General features: G+C 54.9%; 2 protein-coding genes across 2 annotated transcripts; both read left to right on the top strand.

Annotated features, from left to right (window-relative positions):
• The first annotated feature begins 5,322 nt into the window (after positions 1 to 5,322).
• Positions 5,323 to 7,471, top strand: HOXC11 (homeobox C11). Its single transcript, XM_030866796.2, has 2 exons — positions 5,323 to 6,007; positions 7,239 to 7,471. Exons 1-2 carry the CDS (start codon positions 5,323 to 5,325, stop codon positions 7,469 to 7,471), a joined length of 918 nt encoding a protein of 305 aa, XP_030722656.1.
• Positions 7,472 to 17,343: 9,872 nt separating this feature from the next.
• HOXC10 (homeobox C10) lies at positions 17,344 to 21,526 on the top strand. The gene is made up of 2 exons (XM_030866782.2): positions 17,344 to 18,094; positions 21,249 to 21,526. Exons 1-2 carry the CDS (start codon positions 17,344 to 17,346, stop codon positions 21,524 to 21,526), a joined length of 1,029 nt encoding a protein of 342 aa, XP_030722642.1.
• Positions 21,527 to 23,680: the final 2,154 nt, after the last annotated feature.

Below are 23,680 nucleotides of genomic sequence, written 5' to 3'. Positions count from 1 at the left end.
GCAAACATGTATTTTGTGTCTGTGACAGAAAATTGGTAGTCACTTGGGAGAGGCAGGGACTTGCAGTGAGCGAAGCAAGGCAAGACATTGTGGTGAAGGCAGAGGCTGAGGTGTGATTTAGGCTGAGGTGGTGCAGAAATCTGAGGGAGAGACTGGAAAGGTATCACCCAAACCCATTTTCTCAGAGAAGCCAAACACACACACACAATGGGCCCAATACTGAAAAACACCAGATGATCTGCTTCCAAGGGACATAACAGGCCAAGCGGATACAGGTTAATAAAACCCGCAAAACCCCAGACAGGAACACTTAAAATGCCCGAGAAACAAAGTATACCGTGACAAATTCTGACCCAACACACAAGTACATGCACCAGAACGTTCCCAGGCACAGACAGACCTTCCCCATTTCGAGCCCTCACCCTTGGACACTCAGGTATACCTGCCCAGCTCCAAGGGCACACACACACTTGCGTCCCCTCCTAAACCTACCCACAGAAACCCCTGGGGGCAAGGGGGCAAGCACTCAGCCGCACGCACACCCCACAGAGCAAGGCCCGTGTCTCCTGAGCCTCAGTAATGCACGATCCATACCCGGAGATAAAAGTCTAGACAATAGACGGTTGTTTATGACAACGAGGCTCTCCAAGTTTGGGGCCAGGCGATAAATCTCTGGCGAATCTTCTTGTAACTCAACTTCTGGCTGTAGCGACCGGAGGACCACGGAGACCTCAGAGAGGAGAGCAGCAAAATGGGAGAGACTTTTGAATCGTGAGCAGAAGGCAACTTCCCCGCTGGGGCAAGGGAGTGCAGGCGGCCACATTCTGCCCCACGTGGCAGGTCCACACTGTGGAAGCTTTCGTATCAGGCTTCAGAACACAGGCAAGTCAGGTTTCCTGGCTCCCGAAACCGGGGAGAAATGGCAGCGCCTGGAGGCTGGGACTGACCCACAAACAGTTCTTGCTGCAGGCAAAGGGTCTTTTTTGTGGGTGACTGGAATCTTCTTGCCATGTGTCACCTGAATTTTTTCACCCCATGCCTGCGCCTTCTCTCTCTCTCTCTCCTTTTCCTTTTCGGGTTGATGGGCTGTTCCCTTTTGCATTTTCAACCCAGGCATCTGATCACAAGTAAGGAGCCACTGAAGTTGATCTCATAAAAATGCCGCCAGCTCACTTTGATCTGCGAGGACTGGGTCCGAGCCTAAGTAGGCGCTGAAACCGGGGAATGGCGGCTCCGGCCAACCCGGCCTGCACTGGACCAAGAGTTCGGAGATCTGGGTGGCTCAGCACTGCAGTTCTGCCCAGAAAAGGCATTTTGTGTGTGTGTGTGCTGTTGCAGCTGAGTTTGGAGACCAAGGTCCAATGGTAGTGGCTCCATTTCCAGACTGCTTTTAAGACATTTCCTTGATTTTAGAGCATTTGGTGAGGGGCCAGTGAAACTGGCTCGTAAAATGGGACTTTTATTGGGAGAAATGGGGTCGCGTTGCTAGCCTCCCAGGACAATCCCTCCTCCGAAGAGGAAAGGGGGTGGGGCTGTGGGGGCAGAGGGACTGCCCTTCTCCCTCCTCCTTTCCTGTCCAGGGGCCGGAGGAACCTTGGAGCAGCGTCCTCTTAGGTGACCTGACTTGGGGCCTTGGGCTTGGGGCAATGGCCAGGGCTGAGGAGAGATGGGAGTCTGAGAACTGGCGGTCCCTTTCCCTTCTAGTTCCCTGGCTGGGGGTGGGAGGTGTCACGGGGTGCAGGCCTGAAAATCCCCAAGCACATTAAAGGGATTATTAAACTCAGTGGCATTGCAAGGGAGAGAGATTTTGTGCAAAAGGATGCAATCCTCGCTGGCCCAGCCTCGGATCCACTGAGGGTGTCCATGCGCTGATTGCCTATCTCTTTATTGACCCCACACAAACTGAACTTACAGACTGGAGAGCTCTAAGGGCCCCCTTTCTCCAAACTGGGGTTTCCTCCCTGTTCTTGGTCTGTGGGGTGGGCCCCTTTCCCTACCGCAGTCTGCTCTCTCCAGAGCAGCAGCAGGAGGTGGACAAGCTCTGAGGGGGCCCAGTACTGTGTGTGGGGTGCTGGGTTAGGACCTGGAGATACTGCCCACTTCTGAAGCCACCTCTGGTGTCTGTGTGTGAAAGGGAAGAGTCTGTCGTGGCCCTGGCCAGAGTACCGAGGCGGCTGCCCAGACCGCAGCTGCCTGCTAGCTGCCTGAATGAGGCCACCCAGAGTCAGTGGGGCGGGCAGGATGGCCCTGCTAAGGAGGATTTCAGGTGAAAGCTGGGACTCCAGTAGGTGGAGAGGCCACAGGCACCCATGAGATGAGGGGGGAAGGCAGCCTCCTCTCCACGGCGTGGGGCTTGCCAGGGCTTCTGGGAATCAACTTGGGGACCGATTTTGGGTCTCACGTCGGGGGAGGCACGGATGCTCAGGGATGCCGGCTGGGGCAGGCAGCTCAGCCTATGCTTCAGGGTGGCCTGGACCTAGGACTGGGCAGCGAGGCCACTCGCCCACACCGTGGGCACTTTTGCCAATCAATGTCTCCCCGACTTCAGCAGCCAAGGCCTTCTCTCCTTGACCCCAGCAGCAACCTCCAGTTGTTGGGATTTTTTTAAGTTGTTAAAAAATTAAAAGTCAGACCAAAACTAGAAAAACATTTTTTTGAACTTTGTGCCTTAATTTTAGGGGGAAAAATATTAATGTTCACAAGCCTCTATTGGGAGACCCTAGAATTTCCTGAACATCCGCTCCTTTGACATTCTTTCTTGCCTTTCTTTTTTGTTTCAAGGAAACAGAGCCGCCAGCAGCTCCTTGTAGCAGCCTGGCTCACTTTTATGGTGGCCCTGGAATAAACTTTGGTGGTCAAATTCAAGTGCTCAGGCCCACAGCTGTCTCCTCACAGGAAGCAAACCCCCTCCCCACTGTCGGCCCTGGCGGTGCAGAATTTGCCTTGGGGGCTTGGGCCCCACAAGGCCCAGGAGGCCAGGATTGAGGGGGAACCAGGGCCCTGGGGGGAAGTGGGGAAAGCCAGAGTGGAGACTCTGAATGCTCGCCCACACCTCTGCAAGGGGTACCTCTCAGCTCCCTCTTACCAGTTCCCATCACTGTTTGGGGAGCATTTTGCCTCCAATAAACTCGAGTTTAATGAGGAGAGCACAAACCCCATAAAAGCCATAGTCCATAGTTCCCCATCATTATAATTAAAAATGCAGGCCCCAGTACACCCTATAAAAAGAGGTAGGGGAAAGAGGAAAAGCAACAGATTTTTTTTTTCTTGCAGCCTTCTCGTTAGCAAAGTCCTAATCTAGTTCCTTTTTGCCCTTAGTTAAGATCTGGCCCTTAGTTAAGATCCGGCCAGGACTAAAGGAGGGCTCGGGAAGCAGTGCCCAGCAATGAATGGGTAGAGGGATGCCAGGGACCTATCCGTGGGTATGCCAGAGCCTCCCTGAGAATGGGACCCATGGCCAAGGCTGTTCCAACCCAGGTGTTGCTCTAAAGCAAATTTGAGGAGACAGGAGGGTTGGGAAAGAATGATTTGGGGAGGGGTTGTATTTGGGCTCAAGGTACCATTTTTTGTGTCTTCCCCATCTACTATCGGGGCCTCAGTACCTTGTCAAGTTCAACAAGGAAAATCAAATACAAATAATATTTTTACAGTGGAAACCAATTTTAAACAAGGGTTAGGAGTTAAAAGAGGGTTTGGGCCATTTCTGGCTTTTCCTAAGGGTGCGGTGGACTGCGTCCCCGGGGGCTTCAGTTCCTCCTGCTGATCTGAACAGAACAGATGATGCCCTAGCGGCTCCTCCTTGGACGCCAGGTTGCTTTCTGCTTGTGGGCAGTTGCTCTGGTACCCAGTCTAGAACCTTTCAATAAACTGATTTTCAGCTGCTCAAACGTGTCCTGTGGGAAGAAAGGCAAGGGAGTTCAGAACCGCTGAGTCCACCTCTGGGGTCACAGCCACCCAGGAGGCTGGCAGGGAAGGGCAGGACTGAGAAACAGGAAGTGGCACCCACCAGGGCCTGGCTGCAGCCCCCCGGGGAGCAGGGAGAGGGGCTGGGGTTTTCCACTAGAGAGTGACCCCTGGCCCTGCCCAGCCCACCCAGGGCCCTCAGTTCCCTTCCACTGCCCTGCTGGTCTATTCCAGAGACCTGTACCTGGCCCCACCATCCACCTCACAGCCCCCAAATCGTCCAACGATAGGAGCCCCAAACCCAGTCCCTCCACCATATCCTTCCTAGAGCCGACACTGGGCTTCTTTTCAGTGAAGAAGCTGAGACTGAACCACCAACCCAAAGGGCCCCTGACAGAGAAGACACAGGACTCTCATTCCAACCTCTTTCTTGCGGGTTTGAGACTTAAAAAATCCACAGTGGATGTAGCTTTCTGTGCATTGATTGACAATAAAGTCAGGCATGAAATATTCACCCAGGGCCACTCTCTCATACTAAATATTTAACACAACATTAGAGAAGGTTTTTCCCAGACTTCGCCAGGCACCGGCTGGGCGGCTGGCTCACTGCTTACCACTGTTTATGACTAATCTAAGTCCCTAGCCGCCAGCAGCACAGCAAGCCAGACAAAGTTGGGACACTGGCTTGCTGCTGGGCTGCCTCACCTTTGGGAAACTTCAGATACACTTCCAGGGAGTCTCTCCAAAGGGGAAAGGGAGCCTTGATAGCCAGCCCTGGCCAGGAAAAGAATCGACTTCTTCAAACTCTTGTAAACACGCGCTGTGACCCTCTTCAGGTTGGTGGGGTAAGAGTCCCTGAGAGTTGGGGGAAAAGATTCACATCTCTGGCAGAATCAGGCAGTGGGGAAAGAGGTCTTCATCCCTAGCCCTGTCTTGGGCTGATCACAGGGAGGAGGCAAGACCCCCCCCATACGTGAGAACCCTCCTCCTTCTCCCAATCCTGGAGGGGGGGAAGAGCAGCAGCTAGAAAAAAATACAATTACCCCCTCCTAGCCCCCGCCCCCGCCCATCCCACCGCCCACCCCACCCCAACCCTCTCTCTCTCCTCCTTTGCTCGCTCTGTGGAATGGAGAGGAGGGGAGTGTCAAGAGAAAAACGAATACAAATCTGCAATTGATTTTCATAATGTTTCTGCGGTGTTTGCAAACCAATCGCCTGAACGTCCCCATCTTACCTAAGAGAGAACCCCTCCTACGACTGCGAAGTGCTCCGAACTGATATATGACAATATCTACTTTGGATCACGTGCTCGGGGAGAGAGGCTAAGACGGATAACGCGTCATCTCGCCTTCCCAAATTTTCCCCCCTCGCTAGATCAGGTCCAAAACCTCCATCTGGAGCCGACAGGAGAAGAGAACGATGTTTAACTCGGTCAACCTGGGCAACTTCTGCTCGCCGTCGCGCAAGGAGAGGGGCGCTGATTTCGGCGAGCGAGGGAGCTGCGCCTCCAACCTCTATCTGCCCAGTTGCACTTACTACGTGCCCGAGTTCTCCACTGTCTCCTCCTTCCTGCCCCAGGCCCCCTCTCGTCAGATCTCCTATCCCTACCCGGCCCAAGTGCCCCCGGTCCGGGAGGTCTCCTACGGCCTGGAGCCCTCCGGCAAGTGGCACCACCGGAACAGCTATTCCTCCTGCTATGCGGCGGCCGACGAGCTAATGCACCGGGAGTGCCTGCCTCCTTCCACCGTCACCGAGATCCTCATGAAAAACGAAGGCTCCTACGGCGGCCACCACCACCCCAGCGCCCCGCACGCCGCCCCCGCCGGCTTCTACTCCTCAGTCAACAAGAACAGCGTCCTGCCCCAAGCCTTCGACCGTTTCTTCGACAACGCCTACTGCGGTGGTGGCGACGCGCCCGCCGAGCCCCCCTGCCCGGGCAAGGGTGAGGCCAAGGGGGAGCCCGAGGCGCCCCCGGCCTCGGGACTGGCGTCCCGGGCTGAGGCGGGGCCCGAGGCGGCCGAGGCCGAGGAGGAAAACACGAATCCCAGCTCGTCCGGTTCAGCCCACTCGGCGGCCAAGGAGCCGGCCAAGGGAGCCGCCCCCAGTAGGTAGCAGCGGCCGTGAAACAGGCGGGCAGGAGGGAGGGAGCCAGAGAGGGAGGGCGAGAGTAGGGGGGAGGCGAGGGGAGCGGGGACGGCCTCGTGTTTTGGGTCAGTCCGATTTTATGTGGAGTTTTATAAGCATTCAAAGGATTTTATTATAACCTACAAAGCCCTCTCTCCCAACGACTCGACTTTTTACGATGGAGAAGGGGTGGGGACGGAGGGAAAAGGGCTCTTTGGAAAAGCTGGGTGAACCCCCTCCCCGTTATCTCCCTCGGTCTGTGAAATTTTTGAAAGCGCCAGCATCGCGGGCTATATTAACTTTGATCGTGAACTTAGAGGAGCATTTAAGGAAGGATGGGGAGCCCGGCTGCCGGGGGGCGGGAGGGAGGGGAGGGGTGGAGGGGGAGAAAGGGGAGGGCAAGGGAAAGACAGGGAGAAACTCAGAGAGGGGGAGTGGTGGGGGAGAGAGGCAATGGAGCAGACCTGAGGCCGGGGAGGCCAGCGAGGGCCGCTCTGCTTCTTTCAAAAACTATTTTCCAAATGTTCAAACTGTGTTCGCGTGTCCCTGAGCAGAACCCGGAGCAAGCCGGGGGTCAGCGGCGACAGGGGGTGGGGACGAGGCGGCTCAGGGCTCCACTCTGCTCCAGGCCTGGGGCTCAGCGTTTCTCTGCGGCCCGCGGCCTCTGCGCCGGCCTAGCCTGGCCGCGGGGAAGGCGCGGCCCGCCGGGCGTCCCGGGGCGCCAGGGCCCCCGGAAGCAGCTCTCGGGTGTCTTTGGTGCCTGCTCGCTCGCTTCCTCCCTGCCTCCCCACGACTCTCGCCCGGTCTCACTTCTTTGCGCCTGTTCTCCGCGGTTCCCCCAGATTTCTGGGGGGGCGGGGCGGCGGGTTTTCAGAGTCACTAGGAGGGCAGCTCAGGAAGGGGCAGAGGAGCCCGGCTGAGCAGAAGTCGTGTGGGGAGGGGGGCGCGTTGTCTGCGGGGACGCACTTGGCCCCGGCTGGCTTCCTTCTCCCCCAGACTCCGCCAGCCCCGGCCCTCGTCCGAGGGGAGGGGGCGCGGGTCCCACGGTGGCCCGGGATGGGGGACGAGCTCGCCCTGCCAGGGGATCGTGGCTCGGCCCAGCGCTGCGCCCGCGGGAGGGCTGCCGGGCGGTGGGGCTGGGGTCGCCGGGGTCTCACGTGTCTCTCTTCCCCTCTCCTCGCACTTGCCCCCTCCCCTCCCCTCCCCTCCAGACGCCCCCCGCACCCGCAAGAAGCGCTGCCCTTATTCGAAATTCCAGATCCGGGAACTGGAGCGAGAGTTTTTCTTCAACGTGTATATCAACAAAGAAAAGCGGCTGCAGCTGTCGCGGATGCTGAACCTGACGGACCGACAAGTGAAAATTTGGTTTCAGAACAGAAGGATGAAAGAAAAAAAACTAAGCAGAGACCGGCTGCAGTATTTCTCGGGAAATCCTCTGCTGTAACCGCGGACCGGGCCCTTTGGGGGGAGGGGGGAAAGGGGGAGATTATTTTATTTTATTTTTATTTTTTATTTTCTAACTCGCCTTCTTTCCGCGGGTGGAAAACTGGACTGTGGCCAGGGCTGGCCCCCACTGCCGTTGCCCGCACTTCTTTCCGGAACCTCCTTCACCTTGGTCTGACTCAGTGTGGGACAGGGACCGGGCCTGGAAAGGGGGGTGAAGGAGAGTGTCTGATCCACGGCGAGTGGACACCGTTGGCGCCGAGGCCAAGAATCTTTATTTAAAAGAAAACACACCTCGCGACAATGTCTTGCTGCTCGGATTGGGTGGGGGGAGGGGCGTGAGTAGTGGGCGCCAGAGCCTTACAGTCCTCGAACTGCAAGCCTTCCCTTGCCCATGTGAGAAGATCTGCTCGGACACTGTGTCTGCGAGGGGAGACTTCCCGGGCTCCCCGTCCCTACCCCACCACTCCCCACTGCTGGGGAGCAGCTAAATGTGATCCCGCCTTGCTGTGAAATTTCTGTTCCTTTGACCTGGTGTTAGGTGTGCAAAGTCGTGTCCTACCTCTGTCTGTGCCCAGGCCCTGCCCAAGCCTAGTTGTTCTCCCCCTTGAACGTGTAGAGCCCTCCTTTGAAATTTCTTAACTGGTGCGTTGAGGTTTCCTAACCTTTTTCCAAGCTGCGCCCCACTCCGCGAATTTATAGCTATAGTCTATGCATTTGTTACCTTCTTTTTTTTAAAAAAAAAAAGATTGGGGTGGAAGAGGCAGTAGGGAGACGGGATTGGACGCCTCCCCCATGCTGAGGCCTGAATTTTTGTAAATAAATTTCACAAGTATTTCTTTCTACCCGGAGGGGATATGGGGAGGACTCGCCTGGAATGAGATTTGAATCACCCATCTCCTTGTGCGTGAGTGCGTGTGTACGTGTGCAATCCCCACCCGGCTCCTGTCCCAGAGGGATTGCTGTGAATTTTTTTTTTTTGGTGGCAAATAAAGATATTTCATTCTGTTCAATATTATGATTTTATTTGACCCTTTTATTAGCCCCTCTCCTCTTAAAACCCTCAATGCTCCCAAGGCGGAGGAGGTGGAAGCAGGCGGGCAGAGCCCAGCAGAGGAGGACAGGCGTGTGAAGGTGAGGTAGGCCGGGGCTGGCGGGCCTGCACCCCTCTCTCCACGGGCAGGGGCAAGAGTGCGGCGGTAGCTTCCTCCCGCTCTCAAGTTGAGGACTTTCCACTGCGACTCTTAAAGCTCTCATTTCTCACGTGCAGCTCGAGCTGCGTCCAAACGCCCAGCAACGCTTTCCGTTTAAGCACACGTTTGTTGTGGAGTTAATTGTAACCATCATCGAATTTAAATTTATAGGAATTTTCTTGGCTCCACCGCCCTCCCACCAGATGTCTCCGTCTGTGGCAGTTAAATGTGTAGGGTTGAGGGTAGGGCTTTCGTTTTTTCTTTTCTTCTTTTTCCCTCTATGAGAAGACTGTATTGGAATTTTTATATACAGTTTTGAGGGAGGGAAGGGAGAGGGGGAGAAACCAGCCCCCTCCCTTTCCGCACCGCGCCAGCCCCTGAGGGTGGGAGGGTAGGGCTGGGCCCCTTCCCCTCAAGCACAAATGGCTGGGCTCCTCCAGACACAACAAGACCCTAGGCTGGGGCCACCCTGATGTTTGTACATTGGTCTCCCAGCGTGGAAAGCCCCAGAGATCTGTTTTGTAAGAGGTTGGCTTGGGGTGGGGCGCTGGGGAAGGAGGTGACCCGTGAGGATGGTCACCACACCCATATATATATTTGCTGCATGTTTCTTCCGGATAAAGATAACTATAGTCCTTTCAGCGCATTCGTTGAGGGCACTCTGGCGATCTCTGTTCCAAATTCGTTATTTGGGGGCAGAGGTTTAGGACCAATTCTCTCATCGTTCCCTTTTCTTTGGAACGGTTCTTCTGTAATTCGAAGAAAATGTTTTCGTCAATATAATTCTGTTGAGTGAAAGAAAAAAGCACCACGACTATGGACTACTGCATCTAGGTTCCGTCGTTTTTGATGACGGGGTATCTGAATCTCTCATTTGTAAATGTAGGTCTTGAGACAAAATTTGCAAACTGGGGTGTATATACAACCCCACAATTGCCTCATGTGCCCACACACAAATATCTGTCGGATGCCTATGGGTGCACACGAAAAGGAATATTATGTGCACTCTTTTGCTTATAGTATGCAGTAAAACTGACCACATGCACATCTAGGGCTTGTGTCCTCTGAGGTGTGTAACCACTGTCAGTGTGTAGTGAGTGGCAGAAGGAATGCAGCTGAGGATCGTCTCTGTGTGTGTGTGTGTGTGCATGCACGTTTGCATGCGCGTGCACTTGTGCTTGAGAGATATCTCTAGATATGATGTTTATCCACGAGTCATAACAAGGGCTATTGGCCTGCCAGCCGTGCTTCCAATAAAATAGGATGGAGATAACTATATAGAACCTGCTTATAAAGCAAAATACTGATCTCTAAATGGCTCTTGATTTTGGAGAAGAATATTGAAAATCCAAAGCTACCACTTTCCCTGCAATGTGCAGCCCAGAAAAGACCCCCAGCTCCAGAAGGGATTTCTGAAGGAAGGCGGGGTGTCATGGTGAAAGAAAAACAAAAGCTTTCTATGATCCCAGCCCAGGAAGCTGCCAGTCTTCGGTGACCTTCTAAAAATTAGAAAAAAGAGGTTTCTGTCCCCCCAACAAACCCACCTTCGGGCCCCCGGGATGTCCGACCCCCCTTGGCGGTCAGGGGCACTCCGGGCTCAACCTCTTTGGGTAATCCCCTCCAGCCGTGGCGCTGCCCGGGAACAAAAGAGCCTCGTCTAGACGCCGCCATAAAGTGCCCCCACCCCACCCCGCGCCTCTAAACCCAGTTTCATTTCGCCCTTAACGACCCAATCTGGCCTGTGTTAGAAAACGCTTCCGCCCTAACTAGTAAACAAATCCGCAGTGGACAGTCTTGGCTCCCCCAACACACCCCATACCCCCACTCCATTACCCCCTTGCCCGCAACCTCCTTCCCCGCCTCTTCTCCTCCAGCCTTTCTCAGCTCCCAGTCCCCCAATCCCACCCCCCACCAGTAAATAAACCCGAGGCCGAGTTCAAAGTTTCCCGGAGCTAAGGAGGAATGTTGGTTGTAAAAATCCAAGTTTATAGCGCACGTGGGAGTTTACAAGGGTATTAAGTGGTGTGGGCTGAGAGAGCACTCTGGGCTCCTCCCCCTCCCACTATGGGCTTTGGGGGTGCAGGGGGAACCTGGGGGACTTGAAAGGAGAAATGGGTTTGATGTTTCTTTGTCACGCAGACCCCCAGGTTGCTGGGGGATGGTGATGCGAGGGCGCCTTGGAAGACGGTTCACAGATCCCAGCGAAGTGCCTCTGAGAGAAAGCCCGCAGGTTCTAGGTGTCCCAGATGGGGAAGAAGGGGAGCTCCGCTTTAGGCAAGGAAGAAAGTTACAGACTAGGTGTCTGAAAGGTGAATGGAGTTGGGGATACCTGGAGCCGTTTCTCAATCGGAGGAGGAGAAACTACCTGGGGAATAATTTCTCGAGTGGATTGAAGGCAGAGAGGGTTTTTCTCACCAGGACAAAGAACTTTGAACTTCAAGGGAGTCAAGGGCGCCACCCCTTCCCTCTCCCCGCCCCTCTCCGGAATCTGTAGGGCAATTCGTTTCTGGGCCAATATTCCCTCAAGGGGCCAGCCCCTGGGGTTTCCTGTTGCCCCAGGGCTGGATAATGCTGTTTGTTGAACCCTCCCAGCTCAGAGCCCGCCAGAACTGTGTGCACGCGACTGCACTCTTTATTATTCATATAAACCTTTGGAAAAGGCAACGCCTGGGAAGTTTTTATAACTTTGTTTGGCATAAAAGTTTTACAAGATTCCTCCTCTCTTTTTCAAAAACTTAAAGTTTTGGTCTTGCCATGGAACCAAGTCTCAGGGTCTCTGGGAGGTTGGGGAGAGAGAGGTTCTGAGGTCCTGGTGGGAGGGGGGATGTCTGGAGCTGTATCTCTGACTAAGGCAAAACAAGGCTTAAAGGTTGGGATTAATCCTTCCTGAGGTCCACCTCGGATCCAGCTTTGGGGGCTGCTAGGAAAGTCCCAGCCACTCTGCTGTTGAGACACACCCTTACAGAACCGCAAAGTTTGGACAATGTCAATTAGACCTTCCCCATCACAACCTCTTGTTCTCCTGTAGGCATCTCTCTCTCTCCCTCTCTCTCCCTCTCTCTCCCTCTCTCTCTCTCTCTCTCTCTCTCTCTCTCTCACACACACACACACACACACACACACACACATACAGCCCTGCACACACCCTCAACCCACTGCACAAAGTGGAGACCCATAACCTTGACTCAGACCGTTAAGTTGGGAAGAGTCTCTGCACACACAGCCCTGCAACCCTGCCTCCTGCAAAGTCCACAAAGGGTTTGATGAAAGACAGAATTCAAGACGACAAGAAATGCCTGCCCAGAGGTTGCAGTGATTGTAGGACCGAGAGAGAAGGAAGGCCAGCGGGCTGCAATCCAGGAGCTCGAAGAACAAAGGTGCCTGTATAGGGACGTGGCCTTGGACTGCTAAGCCTGCGAGTGACCCCGTGGATCTGCCCCTCGCCTGGGACGGACAGAACCCCACTCCTTCATTTCCCCTAGCTCCAGCCTTGGGGTATCAAGTGGGCTCAAACAGGGACTATTTTAATGTTCATCTCTGGAAGTCAGGACAAAGATGGAGCAACTTCTCCAAAGACAGACCTGGTGGATGAGGCTTCTTCGGGGTGATGGACTTGAGGATACCTAAGCCCTGGACCTGGGCACTTCAGGGAGCCAGCGGAGTTGGTCAGGATGTGCCCCAGCGCCTGCTTTTCCTTCCCTCTGATAGTGACTGCTGAGCCCTGGCCGCCAGCGGCTGACAGCCCTACACTTCGCCTTGTGAGGAGTGGAGTTAAGGCTGAAGGCGGGCGAAGGTCAACTCCAAGCTTGAGCAGTGGGGCTGGGAAGGGATGCTACTGAACCTCGTGCTCTCCCCCTCCGCCCAGCACAACAGAGAAAAACAAGAAGAGCTAGGGGAGAAAGTCAAGGGGAAGGAAAGCATTTAGGAGGAAAGAAAAGAGTAAAGAATAAATTGTATAACAAAGAAAGAAAGAAGGAAGAGAGAACTAAGGAACACAAGAAAGAGAAAGAATCAGAAAAAGAGAAGGAAACAAATGAATTGCAGAGAAAAAGAGAAAGAAACAAATAAAGAGAAAGGAGGAAGATGGAAAAAGAAAGGGGGGAAACAAAGATGGAAAACAAAGATCTTCGAAAAGGAAGTTAGCCAGTAAAGGAGGAGTGGGATTTTCTCCGAAGTAAGCCGGCAGACCGCAGCCCTGACTCCGGCTGGAAACACGACCCACTGGGCAACTTGGGCGCAAACCATAATATGGGGAGCAAGGCTTCCCCCACCCCGTCCCGCCCGCCAAAGACATCATCCCACCCGTCCTCCTCCCAAAGCTTCTACTGGATGTGTTTACTGTCTGGTTTCAATTCAGGAGGCAAAGTTAAATAAGTGGTTGGCTTCGGCAGGGCAAGAAGGCAGCTGTGCTGGCTATCAGACTTCTTCGGGATGCGGGGATCCTAGGGAGTACATTTTTGGGTAAAAGTTAGTATCTGTGGCCGTGTACATGCAATCGAGCTCCAAGTCAGGTACGGGTCTAGGCGGTAACCTCCAGAGCATCTGGGTGCAGACGTGTACAACGTCCAGATGTGAGAGCGACTCTGATGGCCAGGCTGCCGCCAGGGTGGCAGCGAGATCCCGGGTAGACCAGAGGCCCCTCCAAGCGTCCTCAGCCTCCCACTTTCCTCTTGTACCTGTTTGAAAATCCGTTTGGGGGGCTTCGGTGCATTCTGTCTTTTGCCTGGGATTTTTCTGCTCCCAATTCAGCCGAAGCAGAGCCCGGTGTTAGCGAAGAAAAAGAAAGCAAATCTTTCCTTCAAGTTTTGAGAAGAGAATGATTTATTTGGGCCTCCAAAACAAGAGGGGAAAACCCTGCAATTTTAACCACTGGTGTGATTTTGTTTTCCATTTCACTTGAGATTTACACACACACACACACACACACACACACACACACACACGCACGCTGTATAATTATTTTATTATTTTATCCCAAAGGGAAAGACACTCTTCCTTCTTTTCACCTCACCTTTGGAATTTCCTAGATGGCGTCCTTAGCCTTGTGGGGAAGCTCCACTAATTTTCCTTGGAGAAATCAGGGTGCCTCTGGGGTGCTTTGAGGGCTAGAGCCTGGAAAGCAGCCGAGGTTCCTTTCTGTTCACTGAGCACTAGATTTTTCTTCTGTTTTCACATGGGGACCCCTAGCGCCCCAGTCCTCAGCCTGCCGTCTGGAACCCGCTGACCACCCTGAAGTCTGTGAGGAGCACCCTTCACCTCTCCCTTGGTCACAGTCCCACGGGCGGCAGGAGGCCCAGCTGCTCATCCCTGCTGCACTTCCAGGGTCTAGGTACCGGGAAGAAGGGCACGGGGACCAGAGCTCTCGGGGTAGAGGGGTTGGTCAAAAGGTAGGTGCAGCCTGAGCCGATCTGGCCTGAAGCCCCTGGATTTTCACATCCCCCAAGTTGAGGCAAGAAGAGGGAGCCCCGGGGAGTCAGGCATAGATGCAGCACTCCTGGAAAGTTGGGGAAATGGCTTAACAGGGTGATTTTAGCAACACAGACTTCTTCTGGACCCCAATCCGGTTCCCTTGGGGTGCAGGCCTGAGGGTCTCGCCCCAGTGGGGCTTAGCCGGTAGGCGCCCAGCAGTGGCGGCAGGCGGCAAGTGGGGTGGCTGTGGCAGCCTGAGTGCCTTTGAACACCAGGCCCGGACAATAGGACGGAAACAGCCTTTGCTCGTGGCCTCGGGAAAGACGGAGCCCAAGGGGGCAGGGCTGGGACCCACACCTGACTGTACTTTCCCAAATCCGCACGAATGCTCCCCTCTCTCCGTCCTCACCCTCACGTCTTCCTTCCTTTCGTCTCCACTGGTGCAGAATCCCAAGTTTGCAAAAACCCAACAAGTTATTCAAGTCGGCGTCTTCCGGTTCTTGTTTAACAGCTCCGGGTTTGCGTTTTTCCTGCGTAATTAAAGGCAAACATTTGTCCCACCGGGGGTCCCACTTCGGCTGATGAATTTGATTTCCTTTTTCATTAATGGGCCATGTTTATCATACTTCTAATTATTTCAACTTTAAACACTATTCGTTCTTGTGAGGAGATGGGAGTAGAGGCTCGAGGCTCCTTCTCCCAGGGGGATTATTTCCATTAATAATGGCAAGGATTCTGAAAGCGACTCCATCCCCACTCAGGGCTGAGGTAAGGAGTGAGTTTGGGATGGGGGTCAGGCTGGTAGGGGAGACAGGTCTCAAAGCCGAGTGACTCTGCTTCTCTACCTCTGGTTCCCCAGGTTAAGCCGTGGGGCTTGACGTTTTTGAGAGGTTATCTGGAGTTTGTCTCCTTCACTCTGCCGCCTCCCTCACCCCCTCCCAGGCTGGGCCCAGACCCTTCCACTTCGAGGCTTTTGGAAACCTTCCGCAGCCCCACCCGATCCCAGCCTGGCCTGGGCAGAGAGGCTCAGGGAATGCTGTCCCGGCCCCCAGCTACTAACACAGAGAGAAAGACCAGGAGAAGCTGAGGTGGTCGAGCGGCACCTGGGTCTGGGGGAGAGGGCCCAGCAGACCCCAATATGGGGGGCAAGGGCAGGAGACTGGGATGCCAAACTCCAGGGACAGGGACACCAGGCAGGAAAATAAAGGAGATGTGAAAGAGGGGGGAGGGAACCCCCCCAAAGCCATATAATTCTCAATTGCTTTGGTCTTTAATTTCATCGCCCCATAAATGAGGAAATATCAGTTCCCATACTAAATTTTTATCCTCGGCTGATAAATATGACGGGGAATTTTCGTTGGGTCCTCGTAAAAGCGAACAGTTTCGATCAAACTGGTGGGGAAAGACTTACGCAGATAATACAAACAGAGTGGCCATAAAGTGTCTGCGTTTCCCGCGGGGTGGGACAAATGGCTCCCTGGATTGACTGCCACCGGGGCCGTCCCAAGTCTCATCTGGGGCCTAAACGGGCTAACCTTGCCGGGGCCAACCCCTTGTGCCGAGCCCATGGCGACCTCTGTAAATGAAAACACGAAAGCATTTCAAATCTCCCCTGGCTGGCCCTGCCAGCAAGTCACACATTAAACATTCTCTTCCAGTTTTCCCGGGGTTCGGGGACCCCTGCGCCTTTTCTCTCGCCCTCTGGATGACAGATTTCGGAGGATTTCTTTCCGAAGTCGTCTTCTAGCAGCCGCGGGCTTGGGCCTCCCTAGAAGCGATCCAGCCTTCTCACTCCTCCGCGCCAGGGCGTCTTGGAGCTCTGGTCTTTTCCCGGCCAGGCTCCAGCCCTTCGGAAAGTCGAAACCCATGGCTCGGTCCAGGGGAAAATGTGGGGCGACCGGAAAGACAAGTTATACTCCAGATTCCGTTTCCTGAGGAAAGGGTGGAGAGTTAAGTTCGCTTTGTGAGAAAGGCGATGAAGAAACGTAAAGAACTATTTGAAACATACCTTGTCCCTTATTTCTCGCTTCCCTTTCTTAAAAAAATCGCTCTGTTGAAGGACACTTCTCAGGGTCGCATTTTGTCGCGTCCGTTGCCTTGGTTTCCCGGTTGATACGTGACTCCCCCAAACCGCCCGAGGCCCCGAGGGTTCCCTCTTTCTCTCTGGGAATGCTCCCTGTTTTCGTGGGGGCAAGGTCAACTGGAAAGCGAGGGCCGCCAGGGCCTGGAGCAGAGCAGCCGAACCGGCTCCAAGGCCAAAGCCTTCCTGCCCCTGAGTTGATAACCCAGGAGCCGCCCACCCAGCCAGGTCCAGGCCGCGCTCCCTGGTCGGGGAGCCGGTGCCTCTGGTTGCCGGCTTCCTCCTCCCGCGACCCCTCAGTCCCCTCGGAATCCCCCTCTCCCAAGCAGCCCTGAAGTCATCTTGACCTCCTCCCTGGCCTGCCCCAGACACTGGAGATTCCCCGTCAATCCCCACGGGGAACTTGCAACTCAACCAACTTCCGTGACGGGAGGTCCCGAGCTGAGCTCCCAGCCCCAAGGGCCGAGACCGACGAAAGAGGACGCAGGAGAGGAGAAACTTTAGTTCCGTTTGGGATTCCTTAACTTTTTCCTCTCCCTTTCTCTGACCGCAGGATCCCTCCCCCAAACCTCACCCCACTCCCATCCCAGGGGAAGAAGTGGGGGCGGGGGCCAAGGCGAGGAAAAGAGGAGGTGAGGAGGGGAAGAAGTACCTGAATCGTGTCTTGACCTTTTAGTTTGAATGTGACTGTTTTGAGCCCCGAGTTGCCTCGCTCTCTCACTCTGTCCCGCATTTTCCCCCCTCTCCGCTCCCTTCTCCCCAAGAGTTACAGGCTGCTTCCCGGGTAAACAAACCCCATCCTCCCTAGAACCCCCTCATCCCCCTCCACCCCGCTCCTGCCCCAGTCGCCGCGGGGGCCCTTCCTTTGTTCGCGGGGAAGGGCTCCGGCGCCCCTACCTCGAGGCGGCTGCTAGGTGGCGCTGTTACTCCACGCTGCGCGCTCCGCCTGCAGACAACTTGACCCCGCTGACGTCACGGCCGTCTGAATCATCAAGGCCATTTTCAAATCCCATTGGTCTAGCCGTCACATGGTGAGGGCCGAATGCGCGGATAATTATGGAGCTGATATTTCCCCCCCTCCCCTTCTTTTCCCTCCCGCCCCTCCAACCGCCCCCCCTCCCGGATGGGGAAAAAAAAAGATGTCAGCTCCTCCGCAGTAGTATTGCTCCTTAAAAACCCCTCTCTCTGAAAATGACATGCCCTCGCAATGTAACTCCGAACTCGTACGCGGAGCCCTTGGTTGCGCCTGGCGGAGGAGAGCGCTATAGCCGGAGCGCAGGCATGTATATGCAATCTGGGAGTGACTTCAACTGCGGGGTGATGAGGGGCTGCGGGCTCGCGCCCTCGCTCTCCAAGAGGGACGAGGGCAGCAGCCCCAACCTCGCCCTCAACACCTACCCGTCCTACCTCTCGCAGCTGGACTCCTGGGGCGACCCCAAAGCCGCCTACCGCCTGGAACAACCTGTTGGCAGGCCGCTATCCTCCTGCTCCTACCCACCTAGTGTCAAGGAGGAGAATGTCTGCTGCATGTACAGCGCAGAGAAGCGGGCGAAAAGTGGCCCCGAGGCAGCTCTCTACTCCCACCCCCTGCAGGAGTCCTGCCTCGGGGAGCACGAGGTGCCGGTGCCCAGCTACTACCGCGCCAGCCCGAGCTACTCCGCGCTGGACAAGCCGCCCCACTGTGCCGGGGCCAACGACTTCGAAAACCCTTTCGAGCAGCGGGCCAGTCTCAACCCGCGCGCCGAACATCTGGAGTCTCCCCAGCTCCGGGGTAAAGTGAGTTTCCCTGAGACCCCCAAGTCCGACAGCCAGACCCCCAGCCCCAATGAGATCAAGACCGAGCAGAACCTGGCGGGCCCAAAAGGCAGCCCCGTGGAGAGCGAAAAGGATCGGGCCAAAACCGCCGACTCCAGCCCAGACACCTCGGATAACGAAGCGAAAGGTAAGGCCGCCTGGGCCGTGGCCCGGGTGGGACGCTCGGGCACTTGGTCTTCGTGGCCGGGGCGGGGGCAGGGAGAGGGTTGGGCCGAGGAGGCTCTGGACGGTCTTGGGAATGCGACCCCGGCTTGGGACTCGTGCCTGCTGAGCGCCAGGCTGGTGGCGCCTCATTTGGCTAGGGAAGGTAAGCGGCGAAGTGGAGGTGCCGGCGGCAGCGGCCGTGGGCGCCGAGGCCGGGGTGGTGCGCACGGCGGGCAGCCTGCAGCGTCTTGTGTTGCCCAGGGCGGGGGACCGATCCCGGGCGCGTGCTGGCTTTGGTTTGCTTGCTCTGCGTTCGTGTCCTGGGAGGCTGATGCCCCCCCCACTCCCCCACCCCCCCACCCCCACCCACGCTCAGGTCAGAAGCATGCAAAAAGCTTAAAATGGCGATCTTGGGCCAGGGACTAGGAAAGACTTGGGAGAAGGGGGATTTCGCTTTACTGCGTTTTCCCAGTTGAAAATTGTTTCCTGCGAGGCGCGATTTGTTGTTTGTGGGTCTGATTTGTGCGTGTGGCTTGGGCTCCTGCGGTTTTTGGCTCGGCCGGGGGCCTCTGGCAGCGGTGCTGGGGCCGGAAGACGTGGAGGTGAAGGGCTGCCCTCCACGTCCCTCCCTCCCCCAGACGCCCAGGCTGCGTATGGCGTTGGAACAGGGCATTTGGAATGTTGTAGGTTTTTTGTCTCCCCTTTGAAATTTTGTTTCCTTTTTTTTATAGTTACGTTAAAAAAAATTTTCCCGTTGGTTTCCAAAAGCAGCTTACAAATGAGTGGTTGGGAAATTTCTGTGTGCATGGTAAGCGGTTTTCTCCTGAAAGGGAGTGAGGCTTTGGTTGGATTTTATTGTAATTTTGGTGGCGAGGGAAAGCCTAGCCAGAGTTCAAGCTCGGGGTTCAAGATTCATTTCTGCTGCAGGTACTGGGGGCCCTCAGGACCCTTCTCTGACACCTGGAGAAAATGTGGAGGAAACGGGAGCAGTGGAGGGAGGCTGAGGGGACTTACCCTGAAAAGTTGGAGCAAAAAGCATCAGAAAAGGCCCAACTGGTGGGGCGGGCAGGGGATAAACCTGCTCCCCACAGCACTGGCTACTGGAGGCTGTGTGTAGGATGGGCTCTTTGGGTGCAGAGGCAGATGAAACAGTGAAAACTGAGCAGACTGGGGGCGGCCTGGGTCTTATGGCGGTTTGTATATGGATGCGGTCCACACGTATGCCCGGAGGCGACCTGTGTCACACTCACACACACTCACGCATGCTCTCTCATACATGCACACGCACTCTTTTGGCGGGTGAGGGCAGACCCTCATCCTCCTGGGTATCCTCTGCAAATCAAAGGTGGCCTTGGCAAATCAGCCCATGGAGACCCTAGCCAGAAGGTGGGCACGGGTGTGTTCATGAGGGGGAGGGGGAGAGAGGCACGCATACCCACGAAGCCTTACTGGTGGCACGTGTGCAGCCCAAAAGTTTAATTTTATACCATCTCCCCATACCCCGAGCTTGGTTGGGGTGCAGATTTAGGGTAGGAAAAGCTGCGTTCTAGCCCCACCAAAAGCAAAGTCAAGTTTAACAAGCCTACCTCCTAGCTCAAACTGCCCCCATTCTGGTAGGGTCCCCTTTCTCCCCTGCCATCCCCATACCATCTAAACCCTCCCACCCCAACTAATCCCTCTGACTCTGCCTGCTCCCTTTTTGCCTGCCCCCCTCATTTTGGTGCCCCCACCAGGCCAGAGGCAAGAGGGCTTTGGGCCGGACTCCCCACTTGTAATTTCTCCCCTTCCCCCAGACCCCAACAACCCCAATAAAAAATAAATGGCACAGAGTTAGATGTGGAGAGCCTTTAAACAATTTGGCAGAAGGCTGCAGGTGCAGAGGTGGGAACAGAATTAAGGACATTAAAGTGTTTAAAACTGCAGCCTCAAGTTTGCATTTTCTGATGCCTCCTGGTTCCCCTAGGGCCCCCACCCCACTCCCCATCAAGCTAAGATCCAGGAACCTGGCAGTTTCATTTGGCATAGAAGGGGAGATAGAGCACAGAGCCATCAGCAGAGTCCTTTTCTGGGTGTCCCTCTCGGGTCTCTGGACTCTGGGTTTTTCCCTAGAAAAGATGGCCAAGGTCTCTTCTGCTGCTTGAGGAGCAAGGCTGGTTCATTTCAGCAAGAATTTGTGCGGGGGGCGGGGGGGGAGAAGCTGTAGATAAGGGAAAGGGAAATACACACCACACTTATAGCATCTCCTGATATAAGTAGACACATGGGTACATATCCCTGTGTGTGTACATATGTATAGGAGTGTGTATCTCTGCAGAAATACATATGAACATGCATGCATACGTACCTACGTAGACTAGGCAGGAGATTTCCAGGAGGCTGCATTTCCTCAGGATCTCTCTCCCTTGACCTTAGGTCTCTGGCCAGGGCAGTTGACTGAGGACTCCTCAGCATGCCCCATAGCTGTTGCCCCTGACCTCCGCTGCCTGCACAAGCTCCCTGCCTCAGTTACTCCTGGGGGAAATGGCCGGGATAGGAAAAGCTGGCAATGGGAGATCCAATGGGGTAGAGTCACTCTGTGACGCTTCAGGTGGGAGCCAGGGCTGGGGGTCTGGTGCAGAGACGGCTGCAATGGCCTCTGGCTGCAGAGTCTGGGGCGACATCCCTCCATTGTGTTGAAAGGGGTCAAAGCTCTCTGGAAATTGCTCTGGGCAGCGAGGTGGCCTCTGCCACCGGGTCTGAGGCCTGGAAAACACTTTTTCCTTCTGGTTGGATTTTTACAGAGCTGGAAAGGAACAGAGAGGAGGCGGGGTCTGGGGAGGCTTAGAGTGCACACCAGGGTCAGCAAGCCGAGGGAGAGCAGGAGTTCTCAGAACATGCTAGGTCAAGGTGGATTGGGTGATTAAATTTAATAGACACGTTGGAGGCAAGTACTTTCTGTCTTTCTCCCCTGTAAGTCTAGACCCCAAAGAAATTCTAAGAGCCTTGAGGCCAGGAGGACCCCACCAGCCAGGCCTGTGGGGCGAGAACAGCTCCCCTGTGCTCCCTCAGCTGCCCCCACTGCAAGCTGGCCAAGGCTGCAGTGCTGCGAGGGTTGCCTCTTCGAGGGATACTTATGTAAATAATGTTATTTTTAACAGAGGAGATAAAGGCAGAAAACACCACAGGAAATTGGCTGACAGCAAAGAGCGGAAGGAAGAAGAGGTGTCCCTATACTAAACACCAGACGCTGGAATTGGAGAAAGAATTTCTGTTCAATATGTATTTGACACGAGAGCGCCGCCTGGAGATTAGCAAGACCATTAACCTTACAGACAGACAAGTCAAAATCTGGTTTCAAAATCGCAGAATGAAACTCAAGAAAATGAACCGAGAGAATCGAATCCGGGAACTGACCTCCAATTTTAATTTCACCTGAGCGAGGGGCCTCCCCTCCCACTCACCCTCTTCCCCCCCGTTCCCTCCTTTCCACGCCCCTCCTCCCTTTGTGCCTGGTGGTATATATTTTTTTTCCTCCCTGAGTATAAATGCAACACGCCTGCAAAAAAGGCAAAGACCTCAGACACTCCTTTCAAGGGACCTATGGTTCTTGCTGCGAAGATGTGTCCACCTAAAGCATGAGAAATGGGGTGCTGGGTTGTGGGGTGTGGTGTGCCCGCATAGACGAGGGTGGGAGTGTGGCTGGTGTGTGTGTCAACCCCTCACTCACCCACGCACTCACACATAGCATCCCGTTCTCCAGGCAAAGTTAAGGTCGAATCCACCCGATTAGAGGGGGAAAAAGAGGGGAAAAAATCAACCAGAGAAGGTCTGTAATCTCGAAGAGCACAGTCAGAATCGCTCCTTCCTTGCTGCATTTCCTCCTTAGAATAATAGACGTTTTTGGAAAGTTCAGCTAGTGTTTGTGTGTTTGTCGTAGCGTCCAGCGCCTGCACCAAACCCTCTCTGTGTCTTCACCTCCCAATCGTTCTGAGAATCTGCTTGAAGTCTCGTATTTGTACTGCCTTCTGCTTTTCTCCCATTCTCCCAGCACCCCCACATCCCCCATGCACTGCCATCTCAGAAATTCCATCCAGAGGAGCAAAAAAAATTTTTTTAATTTAAAATAGAACATAGTGAAGCAAAGACAGAGTGCCCCTCCCCCAAATATCGCCCTGTCCCTGTCTGGGAGTTGTGTTATTTAAAGATATTCTGTACGTTGTATCTTTTGCATGTAGCTTCCTTAATGGAGAAAAAAATCCTAATAAATTTCCAGAATCATGATCCTCAAATGGGTGGTTTTTTGTTTTTAGTGTTTTTTTTAGCGACACCCTCCCCCCAAAGAGGCTGAGTGTGTGGATGTGTGTGTTTTGTGTTTGACTCATCTCCTAGAGCCTTTCTAGAACGTCTCTTGGCAGGTTTAATGTAAGTGAGAGACCATAACGTTGATTTAAATATTATCCAGGTGACCACAATAAGTCAAGGTCATAAAACAGTAATGTCAGGACGGTCTTGGTGCGCGCGAGAGGTGGATTTTATGATCTGCAAATATAATGTGGTACTGCAGTAAAAGATGCATTTAAAGGTGACTGGAGGAGGGAAAGAGGCAGAGAGCAAACTGCAATCTTGAGGAGCAGACGGATCTGATTGCCTGGGGTGCTGGGCCAGGCGCACCCCACCGCTGCTCGGGGGAACCCCAAGAGCCCCCCACCTATCCGAGGAAAGGAATAAACTTAACCGCCGGAGGGGGGCAAGGAGCTCAGCCACCCCCCCCCTCGACAGCAGCAGCAGAAGCACGGGCAGCGGCAAGAGGAGGAGGACGACGACGAGGCAGCGACAAGGTAAGAGAAGCGGTTTCTTGTTCTTCTCTTGGCGCTGGAGTGGGGAAGAGCGGCGTCCCCAGGTGCCCAGCGCGCAGTGGGCAGAGCAGGGTGGAAGGTGTTTCGTGCTTCCGCGCTTGCTGAGAGCCCAGGCTTGCCTTGTGGCGGCTCGCGGTGGAGGGCAGTGGCCGTGAGCTCCCCGTCCCCAGCCCCGTTGCCGTGGGGTTCGGCGGTCAAAGGGGTAAATTGGTGGTTTTGGGCTTCTTTCTTTACTCGGTCACTTAGGGTCTCCTTGAGTTCGACACATGGGTCTAGACGTCTCTCATTCTGGCCGTCTGCTGGGGGAAGCGGAGGGAGGATGGGCTAGAGAGTGTTGGAGCTTGAAGCTTAGGTCTTCCTGCTTTCTGCTGGTTTGGATGTGAGCCTTAGCCAGGCTCTCGGTTCCCACTCTGCCCGGCCGTGGGGCTTTGCCAGGCAAGTGGCCTGATCGGAAGAGGCTCTGGAGTGGTTCGGCCACACATAGACGAAGGGAAGCCGGAGTCCAGCTGAGAGATGGAGAAGATCAGAGGGAATCTAGGAGGAGAGCACAGGAGAGCCAGAAGGGCAAGACAGGGGACCCAGCTGGAGAGTGGAAGGACACTCCAGCTTCCCCCAGGGCCAGGGCCGGAGGCAGGGGGGGTAGCTCCGCTGCGGTGCTGGGGGCGGGGCGGGGGTTTGGCAGCTGGAGGTCCCATTTCACCAGAGTCTCTCTGAGCGATTTGTTTAGACTAGCA

Source organism: Globicephala melas, chromosome 10 (genome assembly GCF_963455315.2).
Source record: "Globicephala melas chromosome 10, mGloMel1.2, whole genome shotgun sequence".
In the NCBI taxonomy this organism is placed as follows: Eukaryota; Metazoa; Chordata; class Mammalia; order Artiodactyla; family Delphinidae; genus Globicephala; species Globicephala melas.
This window is presented reverse-complemented; position numbering and strand designations above follow the sequence as displayed.